General features: G+C 40.2%; 1 protein-coding gene across 1 annotated transcript in view; it reads left to right on the top strand.

Moving 5' to 3' along the window:
• The window catches only part of MCUB (mitochondrial calcium uniporter dominant negative subunit beta), a 95217-nt gene that overhangs the window by 77516 nt on the left and 2083 nt on the right, over positions 1-15618 (top strand). The window contains 3 exon segments of the mRNA XM_082389181.1: positions 1669-1773; positions 13157-13317; positions 15191-15394. Coding sequence (XP_082245307.1) covers positions 1669-1773; positions 13157-13317; positions 15191-15394 — 470 coding nt within the window.

A 15618-nucleotide genomic window follows, 5' to 3' on the forward strand; every position in this document is an offset into this window, starting at 1 on the left:
GCTGATGAACAGGAACCCAAACAGCCAAATTCTAGGAACAGACCCAGGTGCAGACTTGACTTGCTGCCTTCTGGAACAGAAGAACTGCTGAGAGCCAGACAGGAGGCAGGCAAGCAGGTTCTTCCTGATTTTACTAGCAGTATTACTGTTGTCATGCATATCCGGTTGAATGCAGCTAAGCGATGCCAGGCCAGGCGAAAATATACATCCTAGACTCTATATCACGTAATTATATGTAGACCGTTCCGAAAGAAGAAGGATAGAGAAACCCCTACCAGCGCCAGTTTTTTGCTTATTGTTCAGTGAGTTTGAATCAACACCTGGGTTACATGAAAGTTCAAAAATATAACAGTAAAAGCTGGGCTATATAAGAAGCTGTGCAAAGCACGCTGACTCTGACATTCTCCTAGAGATTTTTTTTTTTTTCTGAACTGTTCCTGGGATATTTGAAATCACTATTAGAATCTCTCCACCTCTAGGAAATACACCGCACAAGTGCAGATTTACTCCTTTGGTTCAGCTGTGTTTGTCGCCCTCCCTGCCACCCCCAGCCGCTTGCAGTTTTGCCTCTTGTCGTCTTTGCTCGGCTAGAAAGGGAGGGAGCCCTGTGTGGCGGTGGTTGCGGTGCTACCAAGTTTCAGTCAACGCACATCAGTCCCTCTTAGCGGCTAAAAGTAAGAGAGAGGCGGGCTTCCACAACCGTTCCTGCCCGCATGCCTCCACAGAGCGGTTAGGCGTTTGGCTGCAAGCCGCCGAAATGGGCTCTGGCTAAGCAGGGGTGTGTGTCAGCAGGCTCTCTGACTGTAACTGGCAGAAAGCCAGGCCCAGAAGAGGGCAGAAGGGCTTCCCTGGCAGCGCAGTGGTTAGGAATCCGCCTGCCAATGCAGGGGACATGGGTTCGAGCCCCGGCCCGGGAAGATCCCACCTGCCGCGGGGCAACTAAGCCCGTGTGGCACGACTACTGAGCCTGCACTCTAGAGCCCACGAGCCACAGCTACTGAAGCCCGTGCACCACAACTACTGAGCCTGCACTCTAGAGCCCGCGAGTCACAGCTACTGAAGCCCACGTGCCACAACTACTGAAGCCCGCGCGCCTAGAGCCCATGCTCCGCAACAAGAGAAGCCACCACAATGAGAAGCCCGCACACCGCAATGAAGAGCAGCCCCCTCTCGCCGCAACTAGAGAAAGCCCGCGCACAGCAATGAACACCCAATGCAGCCAAAAATAAATAATTTTTTTTTTTTTAAAAAGAAGAGGGCAGGAGCCGAAGAAGGACGTGAGTAGAGAGGTTAGGCTGGGAACGGCGTGATGGGCTTTGCTGCCGACACCCACAGCCCCTCCACCGCCACCTCCACTGCTCTGGCCTTGCATGACCGTCTGCAGGTACAGCCTAACGAGGGACATCATCCTGGGTCCCAGCGCCGCCGACAGAGTGGGAGACGGGGTGCCTGCCTGTTCTTCTTGGTCCACTGTAATGGGCAGTAGAGCAGCAAGAGAGGATTGCTCCCGGTGGGAACAGTATCGGGTATGGGAAAGCCCCCCCACCCCCACCGAAAAGACAGATGTCTACTACTGTATTGTAGAGACCTGGATTAGCAAGTGTTTTTCCATATGTTGAAACATGGTTCTTACTATTGTAAAACAAGGACTTATTTTTGCATTTTCAGACGGCAGTGAAATTGCAGCTTCAACCTTGATGGAAATCTTGCTAATGAATGATTTTAAACTTGTCATTAATGAAATCACATACGATGTACAGTGCCCTAAGAAAGGTAAGAAACACAGCTATGCAAGTATCTTAACATTACCCTTTCTCTGTGGGCCTTTTTCAGGGAGCAGGCTTGTCCTAAGAATTTGTTTTAGTTAACCAAATGACCAAGAAGGCTTTGGAGAGCCAACGTTTAAGCTTTTCTAGCAAGGGTAGCAATGATTGGTAGAAGTCGTCTGTCAGGGCTTTTAGTCTCATATAGTCTTTCTAGACTTTTAAGGCTTCATTTTAGGATCTTGAATGCTTAATCTGACATTATTGGGTAAAGAAGAAGTGGACCTGAAAATCAGGAACTCCAGCGTATACTGTTGTACAGCTCTTAACTTTTTTTTTTTTTTAAGTAGGTTTTCTTTTTTCTAGGGCAGTTTCAGGTTCACAGCGTGGTGGAGCAGAGAGCACAGAGTTCCCATGAGCTCTACCCCTTGCCCACAGTCTCCCCCACTGTCAAGCACTGGAGTGGAACATTTTCTGTTGGGTGGGCCAAAACGTTTGTTCGCTTTTTTCCGTTTGATGGCTCTAGTAGCACTTAGCTATCTTTCACTTCATTCAAAACAATTTTGTTACATTGTATCGTGACAGCTGTCACATCAGCATGCATTTAAAAAAAGACATCAAAATTGATGAGTTTTTGTGTAGCCATTTTAATATGGAAGATGGAAGGAAAAAAGCAACATTTTCAGCATATTATGCTTTATTATTTCAAGAAAGGTAAAAATGCAACTGAAACGCAAAAAAAGATTTGTGCAGTGTATGGAGAAGGTGCTGTGACTGATCGAACGTGTCAAAAGTGGTTTGTGAAGTTTCGTGCTGGAGATTTCTCCATGATTGGGTAGACCAGTGGAAGTTGATAGAGATCAAATTGAAACAATAATTGAGAACAGTCAACGTTATGCCACTCGGGAGATAGCTGACATACTCAAAATATCCCAATCAAGCGTTGAAAATCATCTGCACCATCTTGGTTACGTTAATCGCTTTGATGTTTGGGTTCCACGTAAGTTAAGCGAAAAAAACCTTCTTTACCGTATTTCCACATGCGATTCTCTACTGAAATGTAATGAAAACGTTCCGTTTTTATCTTTTTTTATATCCTTTTTTTTTGAATTTTACTTAATTTTTTTATACAGCAGGTTCTTATTAGTTATCCATTTTATACATATTAGTGTATACATGTCAATCCCAACCTCCCCATTCATCACACCACCACCACCACCCCCCCGCCGCTTCCCCCCTTGGTGTCCATACATTTGTTCTCTACATCTGTGTCTCAATTTCTCCCCTGCAAACTGGTTCATCTGTACCATTTTTCTAGGTTCCACATATATGCATTACTATATGATATTTGTTTTTCTCTTTCTGACTTACTTCACTCTGTATGACGGTCTCTAGATTCATCCACGTCTCTACAAATGACCCAATATCGTTCCATTTTATGGCTGAGTAATATTCCATGGTATATATGTTACCACATCTTCTTTATCCATTTGTCTGTTGATGGGCATTTAGGTTGCTTCCATGACCTGGCTATTGTCAATGAACAATGAACAGTGCTGCAATGAACATTGGGGTGCCTGTGTCTTTTTGAATTATGGTTTTCTCTGGGTATGTGCCCAGTAGTGGGATTGCTGGATCGTATGGTAATTCTATTTTTAGTTTTTTAGGGAACCTCCATGCTGTTCTCCATAGTGGCTGTATCAATTTACATTCCCACCAACAGTGCAAGAGGGTTCCCTTTTCTCCACACCCTCTCCAGCATTTGTTGTCTGCAGATTTTCTGAAGATGCCCATTCTAACTGGTGTGAGGTGATAACCCCAGTGTAGTTTTGATTTGCATTTCTCTAATAATCAGTGGTGTTGAGCAGCTTTTCATGTGCCTCTTGGCCATCTGTATGTCTTCTTTGGAGAAATGTCTGTTTAGGTCTTCTGCCCATTTTTGTATTGGGTTGTTTGTTTTTTAATATTGAGCTGCATGAGCTGTTTATATATTTTGGAGATTAATCCTTTCCCCGTTGATTTGTTTGCAAATATTTTCTCCCATGCTGTGGGTTGCCTTTCGTCTTGCTTGTAGTTTCCTTTGCTTTGCAAAAGCTTTTAACTTTCATTAGGTCCCATTTGTTTATTTAGGTTTTTATTGCCATTACTCGAGGAGGTGGATCAAAAAAGATCTTGCTGTGATTTATGTCAGAGTGTTCTTCCTATGTTTTCCTCTAAGAGTTTTATAGTGTCCGGTCTTACAGGTAGGTCTCTAATCCATTTTGAGTTTATTTTTGTGTATGGTGTTAGCGAGTGTTCTAATTTCATTCTTTTACACGTAGCTGTCCAGTTTTCCCAGCACCACTTACTGAAGAGACTGTCTTTTCTCCATTGTATATCCTTGCCTCCTTTGTCAAAGATTACTTGACCATAGGTGTGTGGGTTTATCTCTGGGCTTTCTATCCTGTTCCATTGATCTATATTTCTGTTTTTGTGCCAGTACCGTATTGTCTTGATTACTGTAACCTGGTAGTATAGTCTGAAGTCAGAGAGCCTGATTCCTCCAGCTCCGTTTTTCTTTCTCAAGATTGTTTGGCTATTCGGGGTCTTTTGTGTTTCCATACAAATTGTGCAATTTTTTGTTCTAGTTCTGTGAAAAATGCCTTGGTAGTTTGATAGGGATTGCACTGAATCTGTAGTTTTCTTTGGGTAGTATAGTCATTTTCACAATGTTGATTTTTCCAATCCAAGAACATGGTATATCTCTCCATCTGTTTGTATCATCTTTAATTTCTTTCATCAGTGCCTTATAGTTTTCAACATACAGGTCTTTTGTCTCCTTAAGTGGGTTTATTCCTAGGTACTTTATTTTTTCTGTTGCAATGGTAGATGGGAGTGTTTCCTTAATTTCTCTTTCAGATTTTTCATCATTAGTGTATAGGAATGCAAGCGATTTCTGTGCATTAATTTTATATCCTGCAACTTTACCAGATTCATTGATTAGCTCTAGTAGTTTTCTGGTGGCATCTTTAGGATTCTCTATGTATAGTATCATGTCATCTGCAGACAGTGACAGTTTACTTCTTCTCTTCCAATTTGTAATCCTTTTATTTCTTTTTCTTCTCTGATTGCCATAGCTAGGGCTTCCAAAACTATGTTGAATAATAGTGGTGAGAGTGGACCTCCTTGTCTTGTTCCTGATCTTAGAGGAAATGGTTTCAGTTTTTCACCATTGAGAATGATGTTTGCTGTGGGTTTGTCGTATATGGCCTTTATTATGTTGAGGTAGGTTTCCTCTATGCATGCTTTCTGGAGAGTTTTTATCATAAATGGGTGTTGAATTTTGTCAAAAGCTTTTTCTGCATCTATTGAGATGATCATATGGTTTTTATTCTTCAGTTTGTTAATATGGTATATCACATTGATTGATTTGCATATTTTGAAGAATCCTTGCATCCCTGGGATAAATCCCACTTGATCATGGTGTGTGATCCTTTTAATGTGTTGTTGGATTCTGTTTGCTACTATTTTGTTGAGGATTTTTGCATCTGTATTCATCAGTGATATTGGTCTGTAATTTTCTTTTTTTTGTAGTATCTTTGTCTGGTTTTGGTATCAGGGTGATGGTGGGCTCGTAGAATGAGTTTGGGAGTGTTCCTTCCTCTGCAATTTTTTGGAAGAGTTTGAGAAGGATGGGTGTTAGCTCTTCTCTAAATGTTTGATAGAATTCACCTGTGAAGCCATCTGGTCCTGGACTTTTGTTTGTTGGAAGACTTTTAATCACAGTTTCAATTTCATTACTTGTGATTGGTCTGTTCATATTTTCTGTTTCTTCCTGGTTCAGTCTTGGAAGGTTATACCTTTCTAAGAATTTGTCCATTCCTTCCAGATTGTCCATTTTATTGGCATAGAGTTGCTTGTAGTAGTCTCTTAGGATGCTTTGTATTTCTGTGGTGTCTGTTGTAACTTCTCCTTTTTCATTTCTAATTTTATTGATTTGAGTCCTCTTCCTCTTTTTCTTGATGAGTCTGGCTAAAGGTTTATCAATTTTGTTTATCTTCTCAAAGAACCAGCTTTTAGTTTTATTGATCTTTGCTATTGTCTTCTTTGTTTCTATTTCATTTATTTCTGCTCTGATCTTTATGATTTCTTTCCTTCTGCTAACTTTGGGTTTTGTTTGTTCTTCTTTCTCTAGTTCCTTTAGGTCTAAACTTAAGTTGTTTATTTGAGATGTTTGTTGTTTCTTGAGGTAGGATTGTATTGCTATAAACTTTCCTCTTAGAACTGCTTTTGCTGCATCCCATGGGTTTTGGATCGTCGTGTTTTCATAGTCATTTGTCTCTAGGTATTTTTTGATTTCCTCTGATTTCTTCAGTGATCTCTTGGTTATTTAGTAACATATTGTTTAGCCTCCATGTGTTTGTGTTTTTACGTTTTATTCCCTGTAATTGATTTCTAATCTCATAGCGTTGTGGTCAGAAAAGATGCCTGATACGATTTCAGTTTTCTTAAATTTACTGAGGCTTGATTTGTGACCCAAGGTGTAATCTATCCTGGAGAATGTTCCATGCGCACTTGAGAAGAAAGTGTAATCTGCTGTTTTTGGATGGAATGTCCTATAAATATCAATTAAATCTATCTGGTCTATTGTGTCATTTAAAGCTTGTGTTTTCTTATTAATTTTCTGTTTGGATGATCTGTCCATTGGTGTAAGTGAGGTGTTAAAGTCTCCCACTATTTTTGTGTTACTTTCGATATCCTCTTTTATAGCTGTTAGCAGTTACCTTATGTATTGAGGTGCTCCTATGTTGGGTGCATATATATTTACAATTTTTATATCTTCTTGGATTGATCCCTTGATCATTATGTAGTGTCCTTCCTTGTCTCTTGTAACATTCTTTATTTTAAAGTCCATTTTATCTGATATGAGTATTGCTACTCCAGGTTTCTTTTGATTTCCATTTGCATGGAATATCTTTTTCCATCCCCTCACTTTCAGTCTGTATGTGTCCCTAGGTCTGAAGTGGGTCTGTTGTAGACCACCTATGTATGGGTCTTGTTTTTGTATCCATTCAGTGAGCCTGTGTCTTTTGGTTGGAGCACTTAATCCATTCATGTTTAAGGTAATTATCGATATGTATGTTCCTATTACCATTTTCTTAATTGTTTTGGGTTTGTTTTGTAGGTTCTTTTCTTCTCTTGTGTTTCCCACTTAGAGAAGTTCCTTTAGCATTTGTTGTAGTACTGGTTTGGTGGTGCTGAATTCTCCTAGCTTTCGCTTGTCTGTAAAGCTTTTGATTTCTCCATCGAATCTGAATGAGATCCTTGCCGGGTAGAGTAATCTTGGTTTTAGGTTCTCCCCTTTCATCACTTTAAATATGTCATGCCACTCCCTTCTGGCTTGTAGAGTTTCTGCTGAGAAATCAGCTGTTAACCTTACGGGAGTTCCCTTGTATATTATTTGTCTTTTTTCCCTTGCTGCTTTCAATAATTTTTCTTTGTCTTTAATTTTTGCCAATTTGATTACTATGTGTCTCGGTGTGTTTCTCCTTGGATTTATCCTGTATGGGACTCGCTTTGCTTCCTGGACTTGGGTGGCTATTTCCTTTCCCATGTTAGGGAAGTTTTCAACTATAATCTCTTCAAATATTTTCTCTGGTCCTTTCTCTCTCTCTTCTCCTTTTGGGTCCCCTATAATGTGAATGTTGTTGAGTTTAATGTTGTCCCAGAGGTCTCTTAGGCTGTCTTCATTTCTTTTCATTCTTTTTTCTTTAGTCTGTTCCACAGCAGTGAATTCCACCATTCTGTCTTCCAGGTCACTTATCCGTTCTGCCTCAGTTATTCTGCTGTTGATTCCTTCTAGTGTAGTTTTAATTTCAGTTATTGTATTGTTCATCTCTGTTTGTTTGTTCTTTAATTCTTCTAGGTCTTTGTTAAACATTTCTTGCAACTTCTCGATCTTTGCCGCCATTCTTTTTCCGAGGTCCTGGATCATCTTCACTATCATTATTCTGAATTCTTTTTCTGGAAGATTGCCTATCTCCACTTCATTTAGTTGTTTTTCTGGGGTTTTATCTTGTTCCTTCATCTGGTACATAGCCCTCTGCCTTTTCATCTTGTCTATCTTTCTGTGAATGTGGTTTTTGTTCCACAGGCTGCAGGATTGTAGTTCTTCTTGCTTCTGCTGTCTGCCCTCTGGGGGGATGAGGCTATCTAAGAAGCTTGTGCAAGTTTCCTGATGGGAGGGAGTGGTGGTGGTAGAGCTCGCTGTTGCTCTGGTGGGCAGAGCTCAGTAAAATGTTAACCCGCTTGTCTGCTGATGGGTGGGGCTGGGTTCCCTCCCTGTTGGTTGTTTGACCTGAGGCCACCCAACGCTGGAGCCTACCTGGGCTCTTTGGTGGGGCTGATGGCGGATTCTGGGAGGGCTCATGCCAAGGAGTACTTCCCAGAACTTCTGCTGCCAGTGTCCTTGTCCTCACGGTGAGCCACAGCCACCGCCTGCCTCTGCAGGAGACCCTCCAACACTATCTGGTAGTTCTGGTTCAGTCTTCTCTGGGGTCAGTACTCCTTCCCCTGGGTCCTGATGCGCACACTACTTTGTGTGTGTGCCCTCAAAGAGTGGAGTCTTTGTTTTCCTGAGGCCTGTGAACGTCCTGCAATCAAATCCTGCTAGCCTTCAAAGTCTGATTCTCTAGGAATTCTTCCCCCCGTTGCCTGACCCCCAGGTTGGGAAGCCTGACGTGGGGCTCAGAACCTTCACTCCAGTGGGTGGACTTTTGTGGTATAAGTGTTCTCCAGTTTTTGAGTCACCCACCCAGCAGTTATGGGATTTGATTTGATTGTGATTGCACCTCTCCTACCGTCTCATTGCGGCTTCTCCTTTGTCTTTGCATGTGGGTATCACCATGATCAGCCTCACTGATTCTTTTCCCCCTCTGTGTCTAGTTTACTGGTGAACCTGTCAGAGGCATTCTTCCTTTCTATTAAAGTGTTTTTGATTTCTGGCAATTCTTTTTGATTCTTTGTTACAATGTTCATCTCTCTGTTTACATTACTCATCTGTTCTTGCATGTTGTCAACTTTTTCCATCACAACCCTTACCATATTAATCATATTTGTCTTAATTTCCTGGTCTGAAAATTCCAAAATCTCTGGCATATCAGATTCTGATTCTGATGCTTGCTTTGTTTCTTTAGATTGTTTTTTCTTGCCTTGTAATTTTTGTTGAAAGCTAGACATGATATTATTAAAAATAGAAACTGAAGCAAGTAGGTCTTCAGTGTGAGGTTTTATGTGTATCTGACCAGGAGCTCAGCTGTTTACTGTTTGCTATAGCTGTAGGTATCAGAGGCTTCAGTTTTTTCTAGCGTCCCTGTTTCTCTACCCTGTTGTATTTGAGTTTCCCTAGAAATTCTTTCTTGAATGGAGTCTGTGTCTTGCACAGAACTGGAGCCCTGTTGATGTGGTGTTAAGGTGTTGGGGAGGAGAAGCATTCTATAATTTTATGATTAAATCTCAAGGTTTTTATTGGGCCAGGATTACTGTGCTGTAACCTTCAGAAGAGTTTCTTAGCCATTTTTTCCCTCCCCTATATGAGACAGGAAGGCTAGAGGGGGCTGGAGTTGGCTAATTGCCCTTTCTCCAGGCCAGACTAGGTTCTGATAAAGTACAGTTGACCCTTGAACAACATAGGTTTGAACTGCATGGGTCCACTTTACATGCAGATTTGTTTCAATAAGCACTGCAGTACTAAGTGGTCCACAGTTGGTTTAGTCCATGGAATCATGGATACACCGGGCCAACTATAAAGTTATACATGGATTTTTGACTGCATGTGGGGTTGGTGCCCCTATCCCCCATATTGTTTGAGGGTCAACTGTAATTTCCTTGGTATGGAGAAAGTAATGCTCAGGACTGTTTCAAAATGGTTACTTTTCTCCTTTCTCTGCTGGAAGCAGGGAGATATTTTTCTCTGATCTCTGACCTTCACTGTGAGAACCTGGTGGGACTCCTGGAGGTAAAACTCATGAACGTGTGACTGTTTTTATTTCTCAAACTAGTCAGCACTGAGCCTTCAGCAATTCAACAATTATAGTTTAGTGTTCCTATCAGTATTGGCTCCAGAGGTTTCTGCTCTCAGTAAGCTGTGGTTGTGGACTATCGGGGTTAGGATAAAGTAATACTGAGTCTATACCTTAATAAGTAGATGGTGAGATAAATAAATCAGTAAGTAAGGGAAGGTTCATGTTTGTAGTTGGAATGCCAAGTTCTGACTGGTAAATATGGGAGGGCTATTGTAGTTGAAAAATTATATTGCAGCCAAATTCAGACAAGAATCATCAGTAGATGCCAAGGGGATGGGGAGAGGTGGGGGGAGGTGATTTAGATACAGAAAATAAAACAGAGAAGAACTACGAAAACAACTAAGAAAAGTTAATAAAATGGCAGTAAGTACATACCTATCAATAATTACTTTAAATGTCAATGGACTAAATGCTCCACTCAAAAGACATAGGGGCAGCTGATTGGATAAAAAAACAAGAACCTTCTGTATGCTGCCTACAAGAGACTGACTTCAGAGCTAAAGACATACACAGACTGAAAACAAGGGGATGGAAAAATATATTTCATGCAAATGGAAACTGGGTGGAAGACCTGAATAGACATTTTTCCAAAGAAGACATACAGATAGCTAACAGGCCCATGAAAAGATGTTCAACATTGCTAATTATTAGAGAAATGCAAATCAAAACAATGAGATATCACCTCACAACTGTTAGAGTGGCTATCATCAAAACGTCTACAAATAACAAATGTTGGTGAGGATGTAGAGAAAAGGAAACCCTTGTACACTGTTGGTGGGAATGTAAATCAGTGCAGCCAGTATGGAAAACAGTGTGGAGGTTCCTCAAAAAAACTAGAAATAGGACTACCATATGATCCAGCAATTCCACTGCTGGTATGCCTATAGAAAAAAATGAAAACTAATTTGAAAAGATACGTGCACCCCAGTGTTCATAGCAACACTGTTTACAGTAGTTAACCCAAGTGTCCATCAACAGACGATTGGCTTAAGAAGATGTGGTATGTACACACACACACACTAGAATATTACTCAGCCATAAAAAAAGAATGAAATTCTGCCATTTGCAGCAACCTGGATGGACCTAGAAAATATTGCTTAGTCAGACAAAAACAAATACTGTATGATATCACTTATGTGTGGAATCTAAAAAATAAAACAAATGTATATAGCAAAACAGAAACAGACTCACAGGTATAGAAAACAAGCTAGTGGTTACCAGTTGGGGAGAGGCAAGATAGGGGTAGGGGATTAAGAGATACAAACTGTAAAATAAGCAACAAGGAGATACTATACAGCACAGGAAATTATAGCCATTATTTTGTAATAACTTTTAATGGAGTATAATATGTAAAAATACTCAATTACTATGCTGTATACCTGAAACTAATATAATATTGTAAGTCAACTATACTTCAACAAAAGAAAAAATAAGGAAATGCTAACAAAAAATGGGAGTAAGTCACAAGGACACAGGAGCCAGCTTAAGGGGCTCTTGCTAACCATATCTGGTACAATTTGAAGACCATTGGCTCCCATGTCCTTATGACTTGTCCCCATTTTTATTTTAAGCATTTTCTTACTTTCTGGTATAACTAGATGATCCAGGCTGATCTCGTGCTCCAGCACTGATATCAGCAATTACTCTGAAGATCCCTTGAGGAAAAAAATATATATATATTTTTTTTAAATTTTCAAACACAAATTAAGTATAGAGAAATTAAAACAAATCCATCATTTCAACAATTATGAACATTCTTCTATTCTTGATTCTTTTTAAAAATCAGGACAGTATTTAACACCAAAGACAAGGATGGAAGAAATTGAGAAAAATGAAAATGAAAATCCGTGTTGAGATAGAAATTTCATGTCCAGTGAGTTCCCAACACTCTGCAAGGTCTTCTACTTCCCATTTAGCATTTGAGGGAATAAGTGGAGATAAACATTTTCAGGGCACCTCATTGTTCTACTTGATCTTCCTCTTCTGGACAAGCGCCAGTTAACAGACCCAAATGGCCTGGTCACATTAAGCAACTTCCATTCCCACTTTTTGTAAATTTCCACTTCTGCTTAAGCCCCTTGATGTTCTCCTCCCTCCCTGAAAACGCCCCCCCACCTCTGCACAAATAGAAGTTGAGTTCAGTTCATGCCAGATCCCCTTCCCTAGTACAATAGTTACTGAATAAAATCTATCCTTACCACTTGAATTAGTGTCTGGCTTTGTTTATCTTTGTTATGTTCCACAGCTTTGGACAAAATCATGCCCCATCTCTGCCGTTTTTCTGTATGTAGACCTTTTATGTATCCATACATTTTTTTCATCACAGCAAAAAGGCTCTGACTGTTCTGCAAATCTCAGAAGGCTAAAAGGGAACTTCTCGTTTCTACCTCTTTGTGGAGCTTTAGCCTAGAATGTTGAAGGGATTAAAGACCACAATAAAGTCTTGAAGAAGTGGGTGGAGATAGAGGAAAATTAACTTCAGGACTGCTGTCACAGACTGGAAAACCTCTGGGATAATACTGACACTAGGATCATAAATCTCCCTTATCTGCAGTTGTTTCTGCTGCCCGGCAGGAAGGTCTGTCTTCTCTCCCCTCACTTTGTCCCCCTATCTCAAATTCTCTTACAGTGGTGGGGAACAGTTATAACCCTCAGAAAGGCATCATTACAGCCCAGTTTTATATAGATCTATAGATCCAGTGAAGTGGTAGTATGAGAGAAATCCAGAATCAAAAGAACTCTATGTTAAAAGCTCAGAAACTGATTCCCTTTCGTCAGTATGAACCTCCCTTCAGATCTATACCTTGTTGAAAAGAACTTACACTTGAATTGCTTTTCAAATGTATATTATACTTTTGTTTACATGTTTGTACACCAGTTTCCCTCCCCAGGGGATCCTAAAATGATTTTGGATAGATAGTTGAGGGTGAAGAAGGATCTTAGGTTAACTCAGGTATAAAAGTGAACCTGTAACTAATGTGTTACAAACTCAGGTGAGGTATTCACCTGGGTTCTGGTAGATGGATACTTCCTTTTCCTGTATTATTCTTCCTTTTTTAAAAAAAGAAACAGCACTAGTCATATTACAAAAGAAAAAAGACAAAAACATAATGAATTTTAAACCTACTGTCTGGTTATTTATTATTCCAGAGAGAGATGAATGGAATCACCTGAGACAGGAATAAAGGCTGGTACCAAATGCCCCCCGAGGAATGGGGAGCGCCCAAGTGGCCAGCCAGTGGAACTCAGATTTGGTTCCCTAGACTTACAAACCCTGGAGGAAAAGATGTGGTAACTGCCTTATGTTTCCCTTGTGTCTTCTTTTCTCAGAAAAACTGAGTAGTGAGCACACTACTGAGATGGAAAACATGAAATCCTTGGTTCACAGACTGTTCACAGCCTTGCATTTAGAAGAGTTTCAGAAAAAGAGAGAGCACCACCTGCTGGAGAAAATTGACCACCTGAAGGGACAGCTGCAGCCCCTCGAACAGGTTCGGAAGCATCACCCGTTGAGTCTGTTTGTAAATAATACCCGATATTTATTGGTATTATTGCTCCATGTTGAGTGTTTTTCTGAATGCTTTACATAGGCTTATTTTCTCCTTTAATCCTCACAATGAGCCTCTGAGTTTGGTATTGTTATCGTCCTCATTCTTCAGGTGAGGAAACTAAGACAGCAAAGGTATACAAGCTAATACGTATTAGAGCCAGAACTTGAACTCTGGTGGTCTGACTCCAGGCTGCTGTTGTAAACTCTGTGCCGTGCGTCCTTCCCATGGATTGGCCGTAGTATCTTGGTAACTGAGTATAAGATGAGCTGGGATGTGCTAGCTGGAGCATTGCCACAGTTTGTTTTTCAGAGAACAGGCCCACGGCTCCCAATCTGCTCAATGGAATTGCAGCTGGAAAGTTAGCAGTGGCTTCCTAACATCTGAAGTTAATCAGTGGTGGAGGAAAAAAAAAACAAACAGCTTTTCTGGGAAGGAGGGGCAGGAGTCTGTTTTAATTTAAGGGAAAAATGCATTTTTTAAACCTCTGATCCCACTTGTGATTTTTAAAAATGAGTAGGTGTATGTGTATCTTTGTGTATGAATAAAAAGTTTCTAGAGGTAGAAGAAACTTTTGTTGTTGTTTTATGAAAGTATAGTTGTGTTAAATTCTGTACAGCATTGATTTAGTTATACATACATTTTTTTAATATTCTTTTCCATTACGATTTATCACAGGATATTGAATATAGATCCCTGTGCTATATACAGTAGGACCTTGTTGTTAAAAGAAACTTTTTTGTGGGGAGGGGGCTGCGTTGGGTCTTCCTTGCGGCACGTGGGCTTCAGAGTGCTTGGGCTCTGTAGTTGTGGCGTGTGTGCTCTCTAGTTGAGGTGCGCGAGCTCAGTAGTTGGTGGCGCACGGGCTTAGTTGCCCCACAGCATGTGGGATCTAAGTTCCCTGACCAGGGATCGAACCTGCGTCCCCTGCATTGGAAGGCTAATTCTTTACCCCTGGACCTACAGGGAAGTCCCTAAAAGAAACTTTTGATAGTGATTACCTCTAAGAATACTTAGGGGATGCCAGAGAGAGGGACTTTTTCATTTGTTGGATGGTACGTTTTAATTTTTTCTTTACTTTTTAAAAAGTTGGTGATATTTACTTGTGTTAAGATTTTAAAACCTAAAAAGGTGGCCAATGGAAGGTTTTCCTCCTACTGTCCTCCCAGTACCATATCCCTGAACCTGTGAATCATTTCAGGTTTTCTTTATCTATGTGCAAACAAATGCAAATATATTATTATTTTGTTCCCTTTTCCAGGAAACAGTATATGCTATGATACACTTTTCTCACCTTTTTTCACTAACAATATATCCTGGAAAGATCTCCGTATTGGTACATAGAGAGCCTCCTCACTATAGCTGCATGATACCCTGATGAAAAATTGGATAATTTATGGTCTTTTACTCTTAAGAATGAACCTATGATGAATCACATGTGCGCAAGTGTACCTGTAGGATGAATTCCCAGAAGTGAAATTGCTGAGTCAAAGAAAATAGGCATGTAATTTTTAGTTAGGTTTCAGAGGATGACTTCTGAATTTTTCATTGTATACCCTTCTATACTATTTAAATTTTTTTCCATGGGCAGGTATTGCCTTTATAATTTAAAAAATGGTTTATTAGTGAACTGGTTTGGAAATAAGTGATCGCTCATGAATGTATATGTTTTATACATTCTATTTTTTCATAAATCAGACCTCTTTAAAGTAATACAGATGTGTATTACTTTACTTCTCTTCCTTTTCTGCTTTTTTTTTTTTTTTTAAGTTGGTGCACTGTAAACTGAAGTAACAGTCACTTTTTTTCCCCTCAGATGAAAGCGAGCATTGAAGCTCGCTCAGAAGTCAAAACCAACGGACTTCTGTGGGCTGGACTAGCGCTGCTGTCCGTTCAGGGCGGGGCACTGGCCTGGCTCACCTGGTGGGTGTACTCCTGGGATATCATGGAGCCAGTTACATACTTCATCACAATTTCAAATTCCATGGTCTTTTTTGCATACTTTATAGTCACTCGACAGGTGAGTAGTTTGTTAAGAAAATGGTAAGTTATAACATCTTTTATAAATAATTTCTTATCCAAGTAATGAGCAATAAAACCTTTTTATTTATTGAATTACTGCTATCTGGGTTTTTATCAGGTGTTAAATTTTGTTGTTTTCCAGAGGATGGAGATTTATATATACCACAGAGAAACTGTGTATAACCTCTATAGAGAAATAAATAGTACAACTTAACAAATGCC

This window comes from Balaenoptera borealis (genome assembly GCF_965194805.1).
Source record: "Balaenoptera borealis genome assembly, chromosome: 4".
Lineage (NCBI taxonomy): Eukaryota > Metazoa > Chordata > Mammalia > Artiodactyla > Balaenopteridae > Balaenoptera > Balaenoptera borealis.